At 31.1% G+C, this 19,585-nt stretch overlaps 1 protein-coding gene across 24 annotated transcripts in view; it reads left to right on the top strand.

Moving 5' to 3' along the window:
• The window catches only part of TRDN (triadin), a 517,197-nt gene that overhangs the window by 481,538 nt on the left and 16,074 nt on the right, over nt 1-19,585 (top strand). For 17 of the 24 annotated variants that reach the window (XM_051997667.1, XM_051997655.1, XM_051997656.1 and 14 more), the window contains 4 exons: nt 1,498-1,536; nt 2,661-2,699; nt 4,667-4,711; nt 6,449-6,478. In XM_051997667.1, the coding sequence (XP_051853627.1) occupies nt 1,498-1,536; nt 2,661-2,699; nt 4,667-4,711; nt 6,449-6,478 (153 nt within the window). The remainder of the gene's footprint in view (nt 1-1,497; nt 1,537-2,660; nt 2,700-4,666; nt 4,712-6,448; nt 6,479-19,585) is intronic. The other 7 variants (XM_051997669.1, XM_051997658.1, XM_051997674.1 and 4 more) reach the window with 3 other exon arrangements.

The following is a 19,585-nucleotide window of genomic DNA, read 5'->3' as shown; positions in this document are numbered from 1 at the left end:
ATTTATTATGTATATGATCCTGGGCAAGTCATCTAATTCTGTTTGCTTCTATTTCCTCATCTGTAAAATGAGCTGAACAAGAAAAGGGCAAACCACTATAGAATCTGCCAAGAAAACCCCAAATGGAGTCATGAAGTCACTCATTATTGAAAGTGATTGAACAACAAAGAATATCAAAATATATATCTTGGGGTTCCAAGAATTCGATGTGGTTATGTAGATAAGTCCCAGATGATCAAGCCAATCACATATTTTAGTTACATATAGTTGAGCTGCACTTTAATAATCTTTGATTGACTTAAGTTATAATTTTTTTCTTCAAAATACATGCTAAGTTATTGCTTTACCCACAATTGGATTTCCAACTTTTCCATTTGTCTTGATTTCATTCATGAATATTAATGAACATTACTAGCTTACTGTGTGATATCCTTCTTTGGTTGCTATCATTGAAATTTTAAGTCTAGCTGAAATGTTTTGTAACATTCTTGTCACGTCCTTGTTCTTTTTTTTTTCAACATTCCTGTTTCTAAATAAGTGGTTGCAGGTAAATGTCTATTTTTTTAAAAGATATAGGAAGGGAAAAATTAAGATTAATAAATAGTTATGCCTTTTAAAAATAAGAAATATTTGATTATATAAATGATTTATTTCATATATTTTATATCTACAGATATGACCTCCAGGTATTATAAGCTGGTCAGATGATAACTCATTACAATTATCATAGTGATTTTGGTTTTTGGTCATCTGCTCTATGTAAAATATATATTAATGATTTTGTGAACCTTTGTGATTCAAATGGGATCAATAAAGAATTGGAAACAATTGAAAACAAATGAAAAACAGCAATAAAATATATTTTGTTGTGTTTAGTGATGGCAGGTTGGATATAAGACCACAAGAAAACATAAAATAGTCAACTTAGATTTTGGCAGTTGTATTAAAGGAATTGTGATGTTTCCTTTCCTCATCCCATTAACTCTCTGCTTCCCCCATTACAAAAAATGAACAGTGCCCAAGGAAGGAAAAACCTCATTCTTGTTCCTATTTCTTTTCTCTTTCTAAACTGGGATTATAATATTTATAAGGAGATAATCATTTTCACCACACAGAAAAACATATATTTTAAAATTTAATATGTAGAAAAATTCACCTTGGGGAAGATCAGATTATCTCAAGAACAATAGGACATTTAAAAAGATACATCAGAGTTACCTTAACTTTTCTAAGTACTCTTGAGAAAATTACTTAGAAATGCTATCTGCTAAACTGAAATTCTCAGAATTTTCTCTATTGACTTTGATGAGGATGGCTAGAAAAGTTGGCTGGGTCATTTTAAACTAAATCCCTAAAATCTCATCTAGCTCATATGGTATCTCCCTCATAGCTAAAACTTTTAGAAAATTTCTATCCATGTATCTTAAGTGTGTCTGATCTTCAAGTAAAAAAAAAAAAAATAGTAAGTTTAACCACATATCTTTTTATATTTTGTAGACAAGAAAAAAATAGAAAAACCTGAAAAGGAAAGCAAAGGTAAGGATTGCATATCTTAAATATGTGTGTATGTCATATTATCTGCCGGTGAAAATGTAGTGATAATAATAGTCTGAAACCATTCATTATATCATTTTAAAATATTTATTTAAAATATGAACAATGACTTTGCAGGATAATGATTGCAACTACTGACATTTGCATAACCCTTTATATACATTAATAATCTATTTGAACTCACTAAAAAACCTATAAGGCATTCATTACAGTTATTTTATCTATATTTTATAAATGTGGAGACTGAAAGTCAAAAAGTTCATACAGCTAGTTCAAGTGTCAGAGATGAGATTCCAACCCTAACCTTCCTGATTCAAGACCAAGACTCTCTTCCCTGTGGAGATGGCAAATGTCAACTGTGGAAGAGAGCAACAGAGGTCAGAGATTTATATTATCTCATCATCCCTAAATTGTCATGAAAGATATGAATTCCCTTTTACCTGAGTCCACATACTGTATTGGAAAGATCACTGGCTTTGCAGTCAGAAGACCTTGGATAGGGTCCTTTTTGAAGCATCCTCAATAGAACATTGAGAGCTTTACCAGACATCAAAAACCATCAAGATTATCCACTGCATTCTGAACGATCATCAGTCATCTTGATTTTTTTCTTGCCACTGGACTCTAGTGATTCTGAAAGAGAGACTGAGGTTGACAATCTACTGTACTCTGCCTCATTTAAATATAATTCACGGAAGAATCAAGTCATTAACCATTACCTCTTTATTTTTGTTGCTCTATGTTCATTTCATAATGATTTTCTGTCTGGTGGTGGAGGAAATCTGGAGAGGCTAGAAATATCTGACCTACTCCACCAATATTGACATTTTCTACATTCCAGAATTGTTATATGGGTTGTCCCAAAAATCTTACTATAGTTTAAGTTATCAAAGCTTAAAACTTCACTAATATTTTGGGACATCCTGCATAGATCAAATTAATTCACATATGAGAATTCTGTAATTGGAAAACATTACAAAAGCCATGAGGGAATTCCCTGAGGAAATAGGAGTTAAAATTTTAGCTTTGGAAACTTTAATTCCAATATTTACAGGCTAAATAAAAATGTCACTTCTACTCTAAATGTTATTATTTTGTTTCTATAGAAAAAATAGCTCCAAAGAAGCAACTGAAAGACCATAAAGGTAATAATATAGGGATCAGAGAGTTTCACAGGAACTCAATAGCAACTAATTACATTCTATGTCAGAAAAAATGACACTGCATTTAATTATGTTGTCATGTGTTTATCCAATTAAAAAATAAGCATGATATAAAAATACATAAAATCTGAATATACAAAAGTGCCCTATTAATTTAAAGTTTAAATAGTTGTATCAGTAGTATTGCTAGATCCATAGGCGTAAAAACTAAAATCAGAGTTTTAGAATGGATCTCAATGGTCCTTTTTAGGTTTGATGGTCTTTTTTTCCAAACCTTTGAAAAATACCACTAAGCAATGTCTACATGTTGGTTTGTTGTTGTTGTTCAGACATTTCAATCATATCCAATTCCTTGTGACCCCTTTTAAAGGATTTTCTTGATACTACAGAAGTTTGCCATTTCCTTCTGCAGATCACTTTAAAAATGAAGAAACTGAGGTAAACAGGGTTAAGTAACTTTTTCAGGGTCACACAATTAGTAAAGTATCTGAGGATAGATTTGAATTTATCAAGATAATTCTTCCTTATTGTAAGCCCAGTGCTCTATCCACTGTGCTACATACCTGCGGCATTTGCCTGTTAATTCTTTGTGAGAACAATAGCTGGGGCCTGTGAATGTTTAAATGAGGAAGTTTTATCTTAATTTGTATGTAAGGAAACTGAGGCAAGTAATTTAAACTAATATCACAGATAACAATGGTAGAGCCAGGAATAAACCTAGATCTTGTGGTTTAGTGGGTGGAATAGAATTGGATTAAGAGACCTTTATTCCAAGTATCAGCTCCATCACACATTGTCAGTGACCCTGAAAAACTCACATCTTTGAGCATCAGGTTATTTAAATATAAAATGAAGCAGTTATACTATTTGATAACTAAGATATTATCAATTCCTATCAGTATTGATATTTTCTCTGATATCTTGGAAATTTGAATTATGAAACAAGGTCTACTGAGTGATTTAAGTTTTGCCTTAAATATTCATTTGTCTTAAATCTCAGTTTCTCTTTATGCAAAGCAAAGGTAATAATGTCTATAGTATCTATCAGGATTTTTGAGACTCAAATGAGATAATGCATATGATACATAATGAACTTCTTAACGTCTCTATAAATATCAGCAATTTGCATAATCATCATGCATATTATTAAAATATGCTGAACATTAAAATTATATTGAATGCTGGTTAGTTTTCTTAATCGATTCAGATGATACTTCAAGATTTTTAGGACTACAGGGTTCATTGTTATTCATCTTAACAACTATTCTACCTGTATCAGAGATATAGGATATTGAGATCAATCTGTACAGAACCTAACACATACTTTAGCACTCACATTGTTGAATGCATTTCTACTATCAACTTTTTCTTTCTCCTCAAAATGAATTTCATGGGGAGAAAAGAAATTTGGGGTTAGAGGCTTATCCTCAACTTAACCTTTTACCTGTTCTAAAGCAAATATGGTCTGTCAATATGTTGTATTTATTAGTAGTTCCAGAATGTTTAACCCAAAGTTACAAGTTTTTCAGTCATCCAAGAAAGATAAGGATTAATTAAACTCTATTCACTAAATGAGAGAAGTAGACACAGATATTTTAGAAAAATTTTCAGGAAATAAGTGAAGAAGCTTTCTTATTTCTAACCTGAAAATTAAATTATTTGAACAATTTCCAATCCCCAAACATTGCAGTTAATTAAGGTTCTTTGCAACTATGTTTACATTAACAATGTGACAGCTATTGCTTAAATTGATGCCATTATAAACATTCCTTTCAATCACTTTTGTTTTCTTTAGAAGTATGAGGTGTGAAATATTGTCAGACAAATTTACTTTTATAAGGAACTTTTGTTTCAAATGTCTATTGTAGGAGTGAGCTAAGCCAAAATTATAATCAAAAGCAAAGTTATTTTAAAAATTCACACATTTGATTAGCATATTTTTCCTATAGACACAACAGGAAAAGAAAATCTTCTGTCTCACAATGTGACAAGAGGTAATCAATCTTGAGTTTGTAAAATATTTGATCAATACTTTGCTGCGGAGAGGCTGAATTTTGTGTACTCTCTATATATTTATACATGAAAACATTCAGTATCTTCAGATGATAGGTCAAGCTGCTATACATTTTTTTAAAGCAACAGAAATTATTCCTTCAATGACATTTTGTGAGTAATTGTAATCTCATAGAAGAACAACAAAATCATCTGACAAAGTCAACAGATTACTAATGATCATAATTAAAACAAAAAACCTGAAAATGACCTGAAGCATTTTAAAATAAAAAGCAATGTCAAAAAGAGCTTGGAGTAATCATCATAATAATAATTTTGAGATCAAAATTAAGATAAATGAGCAAATAATGACTAATTCTATGGTGCTATTTTTACTAGTAAGTCTTGACAAAACCTAGAGAAAACATGTGTGAGGGAATGAAGTAGAAAGTATATCAAATACATTTGTTTCATGTAGAACATGCTAAAGAGCAAAATGGTATATTCTATGATTCTCATTATCAGGTAGATATTAATGGCAGGACTTAATAAGTTTACAGTAAAAGCAATGAGGGTGAGATGAAATGACTTTAGGACTGATCATAGTAAATGGAACATTGCTTTGGAGGAGGAAAAGTAGAGGCAAGTGACATACATTTAAATTCCCAGTCCCCTTGAAAAGTGAAAGGTTGCTTTTATTTGTCAAATGGATAAAGATCTCAATAGGAAATTCCCAGGCAAATGAAAGATGGGATTATCTATAATTGATATTTTGTTATTTAGAATAGTACAACAAGCAAATAACTACAAGAAAACTTTACTTCAACATTTGTGGAATAGAGTGTACAAGCAAGGCTGTCAAAGACTCTGTAGAGCATAGTAATTATCCTAACAAATTTTTGAGACAAATAATTTTCTATTAGGCTATAGTAAAATTTTAATTCTAATATTTTTCTAAAATAAAACTGTGAGGATGTTATTAAGAAATTGATTAAAAGCCATCATTTTAAAATTACACCCTTTTAAACTACATTTTTGCTGCTGAAATGAAGATGGTATCTATGCTTTCCTGTTTTTCCAAAAGACAACATTTTTATCTGTTAGCATGTTTATCTGATCTCTGTTCCACCTGAAATAATTTCACCATCTACACAGGAAAAAAAAAACAATGAGTTTTAAAGTGCTAAACAACAGTCCAGCAACGTATTTCCATCTTTCCATCCATTGCAACTATAAAGGAAGATATTAAGGACAATTTGATCAATTGAACGTTTCCTTTTTTGATGATCATTTCTAAAACATAAGATGTAAAATGTCTTCTCTCCAGTCCATTTCTTTCTTTATAAGAGAGGTGACAGCATATTTATGATGTTTGAAGTGTTAAGACTTATTTTCATAAAATCTTTATTAAATTATTTAAAGCTAATTCTATTAAAAGTAGAGTCTAACAAAATTCAGTTTCACAAAGCAGCTATTCCAAAGAACAATTTTTTAAAATTTTTAAATGCCAAATGATTAATAGTGCTTTAATAAATGTTTTCTTGCATTAAAGAAACTAATTTAGCTATCAGTAAAAATTATCCAAAGGCACATTTTTACTAACACTTTCAAATTATAGTAATTTTTAATCTATTAACTTCTAAGACACAACATTGTTGATGTATAGAATATGGATGTTTTCTTTGGATTTTATTTCTGTTATAAAGTATATCATTTGGGATTTGTTTATTTTCTTTCAGAAAAAACAACCCATACGTTGAAAGCAATAAGTAAGTTCTGTTTGTAGCATTCAATTAATTGATGCATAATTTATTATGCTGAACTCCTGCTTTACTCCTTCTTCTCTTTCTCCTTTTCCTCCTTCCACTCTCCTCCTTCTTGCCCTTTTCCTTCTTCTCCTTCTTCTCCTCCTTCTCCTCCTCCTCCTCCTTCATATTTTTTGGAAGGTCTGGACTTACAATTTTATATTTCTAAAAAGATTTCCTAGGGAACCTCCATAATGGTAGAGAGGAAGACAAAATGTTAAGTGACTTGTCCAGAGTCACCTAGCCAGTGTGAATCAAAACAAGACTTGAAGTCAGATTTGCTTTATTCCTGCTCCATTTTGTCTATTACTTAAGCAAATAATCTATTTTTAAAATACTTTATTTGGCACAATTAAGTTACATAATCATTCTAACCCTGTAGTCTTTGAAAGCTGGCATGAAATAGTAATAAGTAGGTTTTTCTTACCCTTATATTTAGGAAATAATTTTAAATCTGAAGTCTTTCTTGAAATCTAACTATCCTACTATCTTGTTAAGGCAGCACAAAAAAATTGTATAAGATGATCTATAATAGATACATTTTGTTGATGATTGAATTATCATAAAGAAAACTTCAGTCTCTCTCCCTTCTCCTATAATCCCATAATCTCTTAACAGTCATTCTGAGGTCAAATATGGTGGAATAATACTAGATTACTCCCTTTTGCCATCTGGTACCCATTCTCCTTAAAAAAAATGAGAAAGTGATATTTATAGAAAATAGGATATAATATAGTCATGAGTATAATATTATATACCACAAACAATAAACAAACCAGAGAAAGATATCATATGTAACTAAGGTATAAGAATGATAGAAAATTCTTGGGGCAACTAAATTGGGCAGTGGTTAGAGCACTGGAATGCTTGAGTCAGGATGACCCGAGTTCAAATACAGCCTCAGATATTTAATATGTCTTAGTTGTATGACTCTGTGCAAGTCATAACCCCAACTGTCTTTCAAAAGAGGGTGAAAAGAAAAAAGAAAACTCTATAAACAAATAGAGTAGAATTCTAAAGTTTCCTGTGGAACTCTAATTCAGTGAAGTGAAAAAGAATAAGCATTTCACGTTCGAGATTTAGCTCATAATCAATCAATCATAAATATTTACTGAGAGCCACAAATGTGCCAAGCACATTTAGTACAATGTGCTAAATATAAAAGAAATAAGAATTATAGCTCTCTTTCTATTATTTACCATTGTCACACTGATTATAATATAATATAAATGTGATCTGACCTTATTTAATGCCATCCAGAAACATAAAATCCTGGGACAATTCTCAAACTTATTTTATTTTTATATTTAATGTTCTATGTACTATTGCACAGTTGGGTAAAATAATTACTTTTTGTAACTGAAAAAGTATTTGAATATAGCTTCATCCTTGGTAGGCCCACTAAAAACATTTTTGAGATAACTCTATTATCAGATGGGATGAGAGATAATAAGTATCTTATCTTGTTACCACATGATGTTGATTTATTCTGTTAGATTCTGATATCTTGAAATGGTTTTTTTTCCATATATATTGGACATTGAGTATGATAAAATCTAGCGATTTAAAAAGGTTTTTCTCTAATTTTAATGGATCAATATTATGGAAGAAAATTTTTGTGTTCTGAACTTCTAGCTAATATCATCTCTATGTGATTTTGATTTATTCTGCTAAGTTTCTGTATTTTGAAATCCTTTTTTTCTAGATAGCTTGAATTTTATGCATTTGGGGTATGACAGAATCTATTGAAAATGTGCGGTAGACAATTTATCTATATTAATGAGCTCTTACTAGTTCAGTTAATTTATTGAATTTTAAAAGACATTTTGAGGTTTGTATTTGTAATACGGGGATTGGTATCTGAGAATTTATGACAGATATCAAGCTCTTAATGTCCACTAGGTATATTCTTAGATATTTAGTATGTTTCAAATTTAATATCTATGACTATGTGTTTCACAGTTACTATAATGCCCTTACATAGAATGCATTGATCTAATGTAAGATATATTCTGTGATTATCTTGTCTTGAATTGTGATAATCTATATATTTCTACAATTTCTATAATAAATTTCATTTATATAAACTCTCCCATTTATATGAACAAATCTATATGAGAGCCATCTCTTCTATTTTTGTTGATGTGTATTGTTCTTTGGACTTATGTGAATGTAACCTATGGAAGGCCTTTTGATTCTACTATTGTAGAATCTGTACTGTTGTTGCTGATGCCATATCATCATCTATCAATCACTAAATATTTAAAGCAACTTCTCTGCATTGGATACTAGGCTAGAAATGAAACTATCTAAATATGAGGTGTTGACTGTCCTTTTCCTCATGAATTTTATTCTATTAGAAGGATTGGATGCATAACTATGATACAAAGTAGATCATCATAAGAAGCAGTTCATAGTAAAAGAACTCTGAATGTAAAATCAGAAATTCAATATTTGAATCTTGGTTCTGAAACTTATTTGCTGTGTGACACTGAGCCAGTTGTGTCACTTTCCTGGACATTGTCTTCATCTTCTGTAATATGAGACTATTGTACTAGATGATCTCGATGATTTCTTCCAACTTGCTTCCCATAATTTTTCTAAAAAAGAAAAAAAATGAGTTACATAAATGCTAATAAAAAAGAGATAATTTCCTGAAGATGGTTTATGTGAATGCTTGAAGGCTGAAAATTGTACATCCTTATGGAAATAGAAAGTGATCCACTGTGATTAAAAAATCAAGGGTGTGAAGAAAAGTGCTGTGAAATAGGCCTGGAAAAGTGCATCAGACTTACATTATAGGAAATGGAGTTTGCATTTTATCTTAGGGTTAATAAAAAAGCCACTGAAAGTAACTTTTGAAAATGTTACACTGACTTCCAGATTTTATTAAGCAAAGCATTGGGAGTACACTTTAACTCTTCCTTGATGATTTAGGGGCATTAGGCACATTCTTTTCAAATAGCACTTCAAATTCTTCTTTGAGATTAACAGTAATTCTGGGGGCCAGAACTTATCTCCTAAATATAGGCAACTATACCAATATCTACTGTATGTCTTCTAAACCATCATGGTTCAACTCATTGCCATATTATTATGTATAATAAATAAAGAATCCATAGAATTCTCAATTATAATGGCTTTTCATATTGATATTGATCAGCATATTGATAGCTGAAGGGTTTGTCTAAAATAGACAAGTGGTTCTTTTCTTCAATACATACACACATACACATACACACACATTAATCTGTTTTTATTAGCTACTTCCACCCCCACACGCCCAAATAAAGAAACAAAGTAGCCATGCTCTCTAGCTGCATCTTCTAGGAACAAAATGCTTAAGTGAAGACTCTCCCTTTGATTTCCAGAATGCAGTTATTCTTCTCTTTTACTAAAATACCTGAGGGCATTGTGATGCCCTTATATTATTTTATTATAATTATAATTTTATAATTATAATTTTTATAACTATTGTAATTTCTTCTTGTCACCATCTTTTCTTATCTCTTCTACTGCATCTATCTTCTTCCCATTCCTCTTTTTCCCACTATTTTTCTTCTTTTTGTCCCTTCACACTCGTCATTTGCAATATCTTTTATAGAGACATTGCTAATGAAGTTTGCATTCCTTCTGTCAAGAAATTTTTCTATTCCATCACATCAGGCCAATTATTCAGGTCTTTAGTTCTTTGAAATTATTTTCATTGTTTCATAGGTTGTTACTTTAGGATACAATGTAAAATATAAAGTTTAGAAAAACCTTGTTTTGAATTTTGACTTAAACACTGTAAATCAACAATATCAAAGTGTATTCAACCTCAGTTTCCTTATTTGTAAAAATGGATATTAATATCACATCCCTAGTAGAATTGTTATATAAATGAAATGAGGTGATATATAGTCTATGTTTTAAAAACTTTAAAATGTTGTTACATATTTATCATGGTGGTAATGATGACAATGACAACCAGAGAGCCTTGATAAGAGTGACAGTCCATTCCATATACATAAGAACATCAAAAAGTCATACTTTAATTTTTTTCTGCATGACTGGAATGGTCTGCATTGGCCACATACTGACTGTGTGACTCTGAGTCATTTAGCCTATTAGAACTCCAGGTAACAAAAACTATAAGTGAAAAAGAAAATGTCAACGTGCATTGATGGAAGAAGTTTCCTCATTTAAATTCCCTATACAAATGAAATCACAAGTTTAGTTCCTATCCCTATTCCTAGACAATCAATCAAACCATATAAACCTTGAAATCATTCATCAGCAAGATTTTAATAATTTCAGATATCATTCTCATGATACTTCTCTAATTTAGCCTTTTATAAACCAAATATCAATTCCATGACATGAGGAAAACACTTTTGTATACTGTTTTATCCAAATCATCTATATAAAAATAATTTCTGAATTCTCACTATCTCTTGTAGAGTACCTTTTAAATAACTGATTACAATGTTTTATTCCAAAAAAACCACCATGAGAAAATAAAACATCTTTAGGATCACAAATAATTTCTTCATAAAACCAAGGATTTAATACAAAAAAGATGAAATGTTTCTTTTGAAAAAACTTTTTGGAAATTAGGGATATGCAAAATTTGATGAAACATGTCTGAAGCTTATCAAAAATGAACTTTAAAATGTTAAAAAATAAATTAATTTGTGAAACTAAAAGTGAGAGTCTATGAATTATAAAATGTTAAGTAGTTACTTTCTTGCACTTGAAATATTTGGTATCTCAGACCCAATGATTCATAATCCAAACTGATTCTCCAATAAGTCTCTTCTAGGAAACATCAAGAGCTTTAAATAGAAATAGTGAAAAAAATTTGCTTTGATTGATGAAAATTCTTGTGGGATTTTTTCTCCTGTTGACTATGTTTATATGTATTATTTGTCTAAAAACCCATTAGGCAAAATATGCTGCTTACTAAATTATATCTTGGTTTTAGACCATTGAACTATCACTAACGTCACTAATGACCAGTCATTCATGAAATGGCACTCCATACTCTGAAAGTTGTGCAATTTGCCCACAACTCCACATGAAAGAAGAAAGTATTGAGCATTACATTTGGCATAATTTAGGAAACTGGATTAATCTGTTCTAAGATGATCAAATTTTTCAAAGAAAAATATATAACCACCTACTGTGTGTCAAGTGATGTGTTAAGAATTCAAGATCTGCTGTTGCTGCTATTCTATTATTACTCTTATTACTATTACTATTACTACTACCATCTAACATTTCTATGTACCAAGCAGTATGCTAAGTGCCTTACAAATATTATCACATCATAATAACTCTGAGAGGTAGATGCTATTGCTGTCTTCATTTTACATTAGAAGAAACTAAAATAACAAAAAGGTTGCCTGAGTTACCTCAGGTTAAACAATTAGTAAGTGTCTGAGGCTGGATTTGAACTCAGGTCTTCCTGACTCCATGCCTTTTCTTCTATCCAGTGTTTCTTTTCTTTAGGAATATAGGATAATATTAGTAAAGGTATTTTGGTTTGGGAAATTATAAGAATGATGAGTGGAACCTTAGGGGAGTTAATTGATATGTACTTTCTAGAAGCAATGATGCTGTTTATTTAATTATGGTTCCCAGGGTGGGAAAAAGAGAAGGAAAGCAGGACTGGGATGCATAAGAAAACAGCCAGAGTCAAATGTGAACTATGACTGAGGCCTGATAGATATAGGGAACTACCTCATTCACCAATCAGCACAGTGTAAGAAAGCACCAGACTGGGAGTTTTAGAGCCAAGAGTTATCCCCAAGGCCATGAATTTTGGAAACTCAGAGACTACAATAGACTATTGAATCAATAGCCTTATCTAAATGCTCCAAACCATCATAGAATCTCAATGACCCCCCCCCCCCAAGCAATGTTTCCTTTCTCTTGGTACCTTGGACTTAAGTTACAGATTTAAAAAATAATAATTGTTCCCAAAATAGGGCTTGGTACAGGAATCTTCTTTGTAACTCTAAAGATAGATTGATCAATTTCCCATCTAAACAATGTATGCCAATCACTGTTTGAGCACTCCACAAGAAACTTTAATGGGATGATTAACATGCAATTACAGATCCAGTAATGAGAGACTACTTTGCTTAACTTTATAGAATGAATCTAAACGCTATTATTTGTGCCAATCATGTGCTGAATTCATCTTCTTAAACTAGGTCAAATTGCTTCAAAAAACCTAAATGAATTATGGGAATCAAAATTGCTATTAAATTTACTCTTACAAAAAAAACTGTGTTATTTAGCCATAAATACAGTACAAAACCCTTTCTGTTAGCATGATTGTGTTGCTTTTACGGTGTTATTGCTAAAGAGATTGATGGCATACTTATTTCAGACATGGAAGCAGCAAAAAAAAAAAAAAAAAAAAAAAAAAGCTTGTACCACCCCTTGCCATAAAAAAATTTCTCTAGAGATGAAGCTTTCAGGTTATTTATGATTCTCTCAGAAGGTTATATTCCCCAATTAACATTAGTCACCATTTCAATGATTCTGGTCCTTATTAACAATCCCAAATAATGCTCACTTACCTGTTCTAAGTCACAAAATACAAACTAGTAGAGGGGTTTGTGGTCATAACCTATTTTCCTAAATTTTGTTTTTGTATAACTGCCCTAAGTTTGAAACATCAAAGATTAGGTTCACAAAATTTTGGCATGGAATGGTAAGTCATTTAGTACAACCAACCTAAAGCATGTATTTTTTGTTTGTTTGTTTTTCTGAGACAATGGGGGTTAAGTGACTTGCCCAGGATCACACAGCTGGAAGTCAAGTGTTCACATTTGAACTCAGGTCCTCTTGACTTCAGGGCAGGTGCTCTATCCCCTGCACCACCTAGCTAACCCTAACTCATATTTTAAGAAGGGATTGAACTACAAATTGAACTACTTCATCTTTAAGTCTCTGAATACTATAGTTTTATGTAACTGAAAGTAAAGCAATAGGATTATATTCTATTATATTTTTAAGAGTAGAATCCCTTTTGTTCATTATTATTTAGGGAAAGCCATGGAAAATGTCACATTAAAGTTGATTTCTACCTGGAACATTCACATATAAAAAATGGTAACGTCTAACATGCTGGTTTTATCTTCTAGGATAGCAAGAAACAAATAAAATAACTGGAATGCTATAGACAAGATTCCTTACTTCTGAGTGGTGTTTAAAGCAGGTTCAGGAGGTTCTAAAACCTTCCCATTCATTGGTAAAAAAGCAATTTAAATGTATGTTTCTGGCTATGTTATCCCCTTTTAGAAATTGTATTTCTAAAATCATCGTTCTAAAATCAATCATTTAGAAATGTCTTCTAAAGCAACTTGCATTTAAAACAGAATCCTCTCTACAACATTCCCAGCAAGTAGTCATTCAACTTTTACTAAAAGATAGCTTATGATGGAAAATCAGGCCAGCCTTCGGTCTTGCTTGGTACTGATGGTGTGACCTTGTACAATTCACTTGGTTTCTGAAGATCTGCTTTCTTCTTTATTAATGAGAGGCCTGGACTAGGTGATTTCTGAAGTTCCTTCCCACATAATTCTGTGATTTTATGAACACACTACATTCTGAGGAGGTTTTAGATAGCTCTAATTGTTAGGTTCTAAAAGAGCTTAAGTATCCTTTTCTGAATTATCCACTCGGTGCTCCTAAGAAACAATATAACTGTGTTTAGTGTTACATATTAATATAAACTGTTATCCAACTAAAGTTTCTCCTTTTCCTCAAGCCTACAGATAATCATTGTCTGAAAAGTTTGGTGAAATGGATGTCACTGCTCATCATTTCTCTTTTGGAAGCTGGCAGTATAATCTCATCATTTATAGTGACATTCAGCAGTGCTGGCAGGTGGCCTAAAGGCAGCATATCGCCATAAGAATGACAGGAGAGACCTTCAGAAATTAATGCATATATTTCTTGCAATTTTTGCCCTGGTCAGGCATTGCACAAAGAGTCCTGATGTGTTCTACTATGACATGTCTTCTTTTTGGTCAACTGCCAGTATTTTGAAGATATTGTAGTATGGTGAAATTCATTTATTTAAAGATATAATGACTTTGAATGATCATATTCAATTCACCCCAACAAATCATGTTGCATTATGTGCTTAGTACTATGGATTTAAGAAATAGTTCATTTCTCAAGAATAAATAACAAGAAGTTTACATTCTCCTGGAGGGAGGAAAGGAGTTCCAACCTATACTTAAGTAATAAAATATAAAGCAAAAATAACATAAGGCAAGAAGGATTCTAAGGAGAGTGCTAAAAATTAGGTGTGATCTGAACAAACTTCGTTGACTATGACATCTGAGTAATATCTTGAAAGAAGCCTGGCATTTTACAATATAAAAGTGAGAAGATAGTATACTCTCAAATCATTGAATACTCAAGGTTATTGAAAATACTATACAGTTTCCCAAATCTATCTGCTCTACTTACTTTTTTAATATTTTTATTTTTATATTGAAAAATGCTGAAAATTTTCTCAACTCTATCTGCCCTGTTTTCTTTTTTATATTTCATCACATGCTTGGTTCACTATTCATTTGAAAATTTAATCCAAGATATTTGTATCAGATTTACAGGACCATGCATACTATTATCTATCATAATCTTAAAAAATGGTCATATTTAATACACCTTGTTTTTCTTGCATATATGACATGAAGGGACTTTGTTTGAAGTGACTTTGAAGTGATTGTAGATTACACAACATTCTGGGATTTGATGAAATTACCACATTTATCTACAAACAGGACCATTGAAGCACCTCATCATGTATATATGAGCATTGAACTTGGAATCAGAAAAGCTTGAATTTAGAACTTGTCCTGGTCATATAATATTTTTATAATTATAAATAAGTCATTTAATACATAAATTGATCCTCTCTCAAACTCATTTATAAATTGAGAATAATTGTATCTGCCTCACAGGTTTTTTTTTTTTTCTTTTGTTTGTTTGGTTGGGTGTTTTTTTTTTTTTTGAGAATTCAAATGAAAAAATATACATAAAACATTTTGTGAACCATGGCTTCAAAAGTATGAAAACAATAAGAGAAGGTGACCATCTAATTCTTATCTTAAACAACAAGGAGGAAGTGGTGAATATGGAGATATTGGAAAAAACTGATCCTTCCAACTTAGAGTTTGTGCTGAATATTGAGGAAAACATTGGGCATAGTTTGGCTATAAGACCATATGGTAATATAGAATGATAAGAATACTAGACTGAGAGTCAGAAAACAGAGGTTCAAACTGAAGTTCTGCTGCTTAAGCAGATAGTTAACTATTTGCATGCCTTTGGGCAAGTCATGAAAACTGTCATGGCTTTAGCCTCCTCATTTATAAATTAAAGGAATTATGTCATAATTTCCTTAAAGTTAACATTCAGACATTAACTCTTATGAACTCTATGTAAGTGAATATTTTGAAATATTTTCCTATAAGATCTTTGATATTACAATAACCTAATTTCTAAAGAGTAAGTGAAGCCCATTCTCAAGGGGGAATAAAAGCACAGAAAAACACATTACCCAAAGGAAGAATTAAAGACAATTAAGACTCACAAAACAGAAAGAGATGCATAAAGAACTCATTAATCAATTTAGGTTTAAAGACATATAAAGAAAATGAAATAAGGAAAAATACCTGAAGATGGAAGCAAAATAGAATAGTATAAGGAGAGATAATGCACAGAATAACTGAGATGAGAAATGCCCCAAAAAAGCATGAAGTTTTTTTTAATGACAATATTTTCAGCAAAAGGAAGATCACAGAAAGGCCAATGTTGCTGCACAAGGCAGATGTGATAGTGTCATTTAGTAATGAGATGAAGCAAATGTTTAATTTTGCATCTATTTTTTTCCACTAATGAAAACAATTTTTAGACAGAAAAAATGAAATGAAATAATTCACAAATAGCTGAAAATCAAGATAAATATGGATATGGTTTTAAAAATGCAGATACTCTCCATGTGTTCAGCTCAGGAGACTCAGGAATTTATTCTCGAATTCTGAAAAAAAAAACATTTGCAACTTATTTCTGAATTTTTATTGCTCACATACTGTCTATCTAAAAAAAAATAACACAGATTGCAATCTTTTAATTGTAGAACTTTAATAATTGAACTCAATTTCTGGCAAAATTTTAGAATATCTTAAAAACATTTTTGTAAGCATTTACAAAAATGAAATTTTTATTGCTAAGAACTTATATAAATTCATGAAATGCAAGCCAAGCTAAAATTTCTTCATTTTCTTTTTTTTAATGAAAGCTAATATACATAAATGGAATTTCATAGACATAATTTTTTCTATTTTTAACATGATATTACTAAGTTTCTCATAATATCTATATGGGTAAAATGAAAAAATATAAATTATATGTTAACACAGTTTGATGGATAGCCAATTTGATTAATCTAATCTGGTAAGATAAAATGCAAAAAGAAAATAACTGACAATTATTGACTCCAAAGATATACTTGTGTATATGGGCTTGGTTTAATGAAACTGATCTAAAGTATGGTCATGAATTAAATGTGAACTTAGAAGTATTCACAGGAGATACCCAAGGATCTTTATTTGGCTCCATATTAATTAACACTTTTATCAAAGGCATCAAACTAATCAAGTTTGCAGATGACACAAACTTAAGTAGATGGGAAGGAGGTGCAAGAAAGAGATGGTGATATCAAATATTGACAAAATATCAAATAACAAGAGGTAAGATACAAAGTATTTCTCAACACACAAAAATGTTTAACCAAATGATGAAATTTGATGGGAAAAGATCTAAATATACTTGGGGAGAAAAAAGCATGGATTTAGGGAATGTGACTATATTAATCATATAAACAAAGTCTTGAGGATTAAATGAACTTCAAGGAAGCTCAAAGTGAATCTGTTTGATATTGAAAATAGAAAGCTATTCTTATATGTCTCCAAATTGATTTTGTTATTGTTGTATAAAGATGGTAATAGAAACCTTTGCATTTTTCTTTAGTCAAACAGCATGTAGGATATCATGTTCAATCCTGAGCATTCCATTTTAGAATGAAAATTGATCAATTTCAAGCACTTCCAAAGAAGGATGGCTAAAAGACTGAAATCGTGTTATAAAGATCAGTTTAAGGAATTTAGATGATTGAGATTAAAAAGATTATCTAAAGAAGATTACAGATCTCTAGCTTTGGTATTCTGTGACATCTCTCATACGTTCAGACCGTAGGATTCTGGATAAAAAGTTATTTAACCCTTCAATATTCAGCAACACTTTAAAACTGGAGGAGTCTATCTTCATTAGTAGAATTTTCCTTATCTGGGAGTCTCCAGTACTAATGAAATTAAGTCCACCCTTTGATGATAAAGATATTCTTTGAATGGTATAGTTTCACACCGATGACATTTTTCTCTTCTCGTGACTTTGGAATATACATAATATCACTGAATCTCAAGCTTGAAGGAATTTCAGGAGTCATAATTCACACTGTGGCTGAACAGAAATCTTTCAACCACATTCTGCTATTGTTAGAAGATTCTCATTGAAGGAGAACATATTACATCTATAGGCATCCTAATATTTCCATATCTCATTTATTTTTCCATTTATCATTGATTTTTCTTCCTAAACTCTCTAAAGATGAGAATTTTCAAAATTTTGTCTTTGACTCTTTTTTTTCTTTTCTCTTTATACTTTTTCTTTCTATTATATGCTTCCACATTATAAACTATTAAATGTGAAGATTAGTCCCAAATATAGCTCTCTGGCTTTGGAAAGTCTTTACTGAACTGTAATTCATTTCCCCAGCGATTGACAAGACATTTAAAGCTATATTTCCCACAACTCCCTGCAGAGCTAAAAGATCTACAGAAAAATGCATCTTCCTTTCTTCCATATTAAGTGCCTCATTCAAAACATATAATGCCACCATTTTTTTCCAATCATCCAAAGTTTAAAACATCAATGATCTTTGAATGTCTATCCATCATTATTATTTAAGTTCTACCAATTATACCACCAACTCTTCCATATTTCCATATTGTCTTGTATTGAACCCATTACTTAATGGCAATGGCAAGAAGAGTATTGCCCCTCTTTTTATATGTGGAAAATGAGACTTTAAAATATTAAGTAATTTTCCCAGGGTCACACAGATAAAAAAGTGGTGACATTGTGACCCCAAACCTGTTTTTTTCCCTCTAATATCACTATTCCTTCTACTTTGCCAAGCACTCAAGTTCAGGGTATTATGAGTTCTTACTAGGACTATAGTAATTATCTTATCATTAATCTCATTTACTTTATTTTTTAATAATAGCTTTTTATTTTCAAGATGTAAGCAAAGATAGTTTTCAACATTCGCCCTTTCAAAACATATATTCTTAATTTTTTCTCCCTCCCTTCCTTTCATCCTTTCTCTAGACAGCAAGTAATCCAATATATGTTAAACATGTGCAATTCTTCTATACCTATTTCCATAATTATCATGCTGCACAAGAAAAAACCAGATCAAAAAGGGAAAAATGAGAAAGAAAACAAAAAAATGAAAATACTATGTTGTTATCCAAATTCAGTCCTCACAGTTCTCTTTCTGGATACAGATAGCTCTCTCCTTTAAAAGTTTGTTAGAATTGGCCTGAATTGCCTCATTGTAAAAAAGAGCAATGTTCATTAGAATTATCATTGCATAATTTTCTTGTTGCTGTGTACAATGTTCTCATGGTTCTACTTAATTCAGTTAGCATCAGTTTAGGTGAGTCCCTCTGGGCTTTTCTACACCATAACTTATTCAGCTATTCTCCAACTGATGGACATCCACTCCATATGCAATTCCTTGACATTACAGAAAAGACTGCTATAAATATTTTTGCATATGTGGATCCTTTTTCCTTTTTTATGGTCTCTTTGGGATACAGATCCAGTAGAGAAACTGCGGGATCAAAGGGTATGCCCAGTTTGGTAGACCTTTGGGTATATAGTTTCATATTGCACTCCAGAATGATTGAATCAGTTCACAACTCCACCAACAGT

Source organism: Antechinus flavipes, chromosome 4, assembly GCF_016432865.1.
Source record: "Antechinus flavipes isolate AdamAnt ecotype Samford, QLD, Australia chromosome 4, AdamAnt_v2, whole genome shotgun sequence".
Classification (NCBI taxonomy): Eukaryota; Metazoa; Chordata; class Mammalia; order Dasyuromorphia; family Dasyuridae; genus Antechinus; species Antechinus flavipes.
This window is presented reverse-complemented; position numbering and strand designations above follow the sequence as displayed.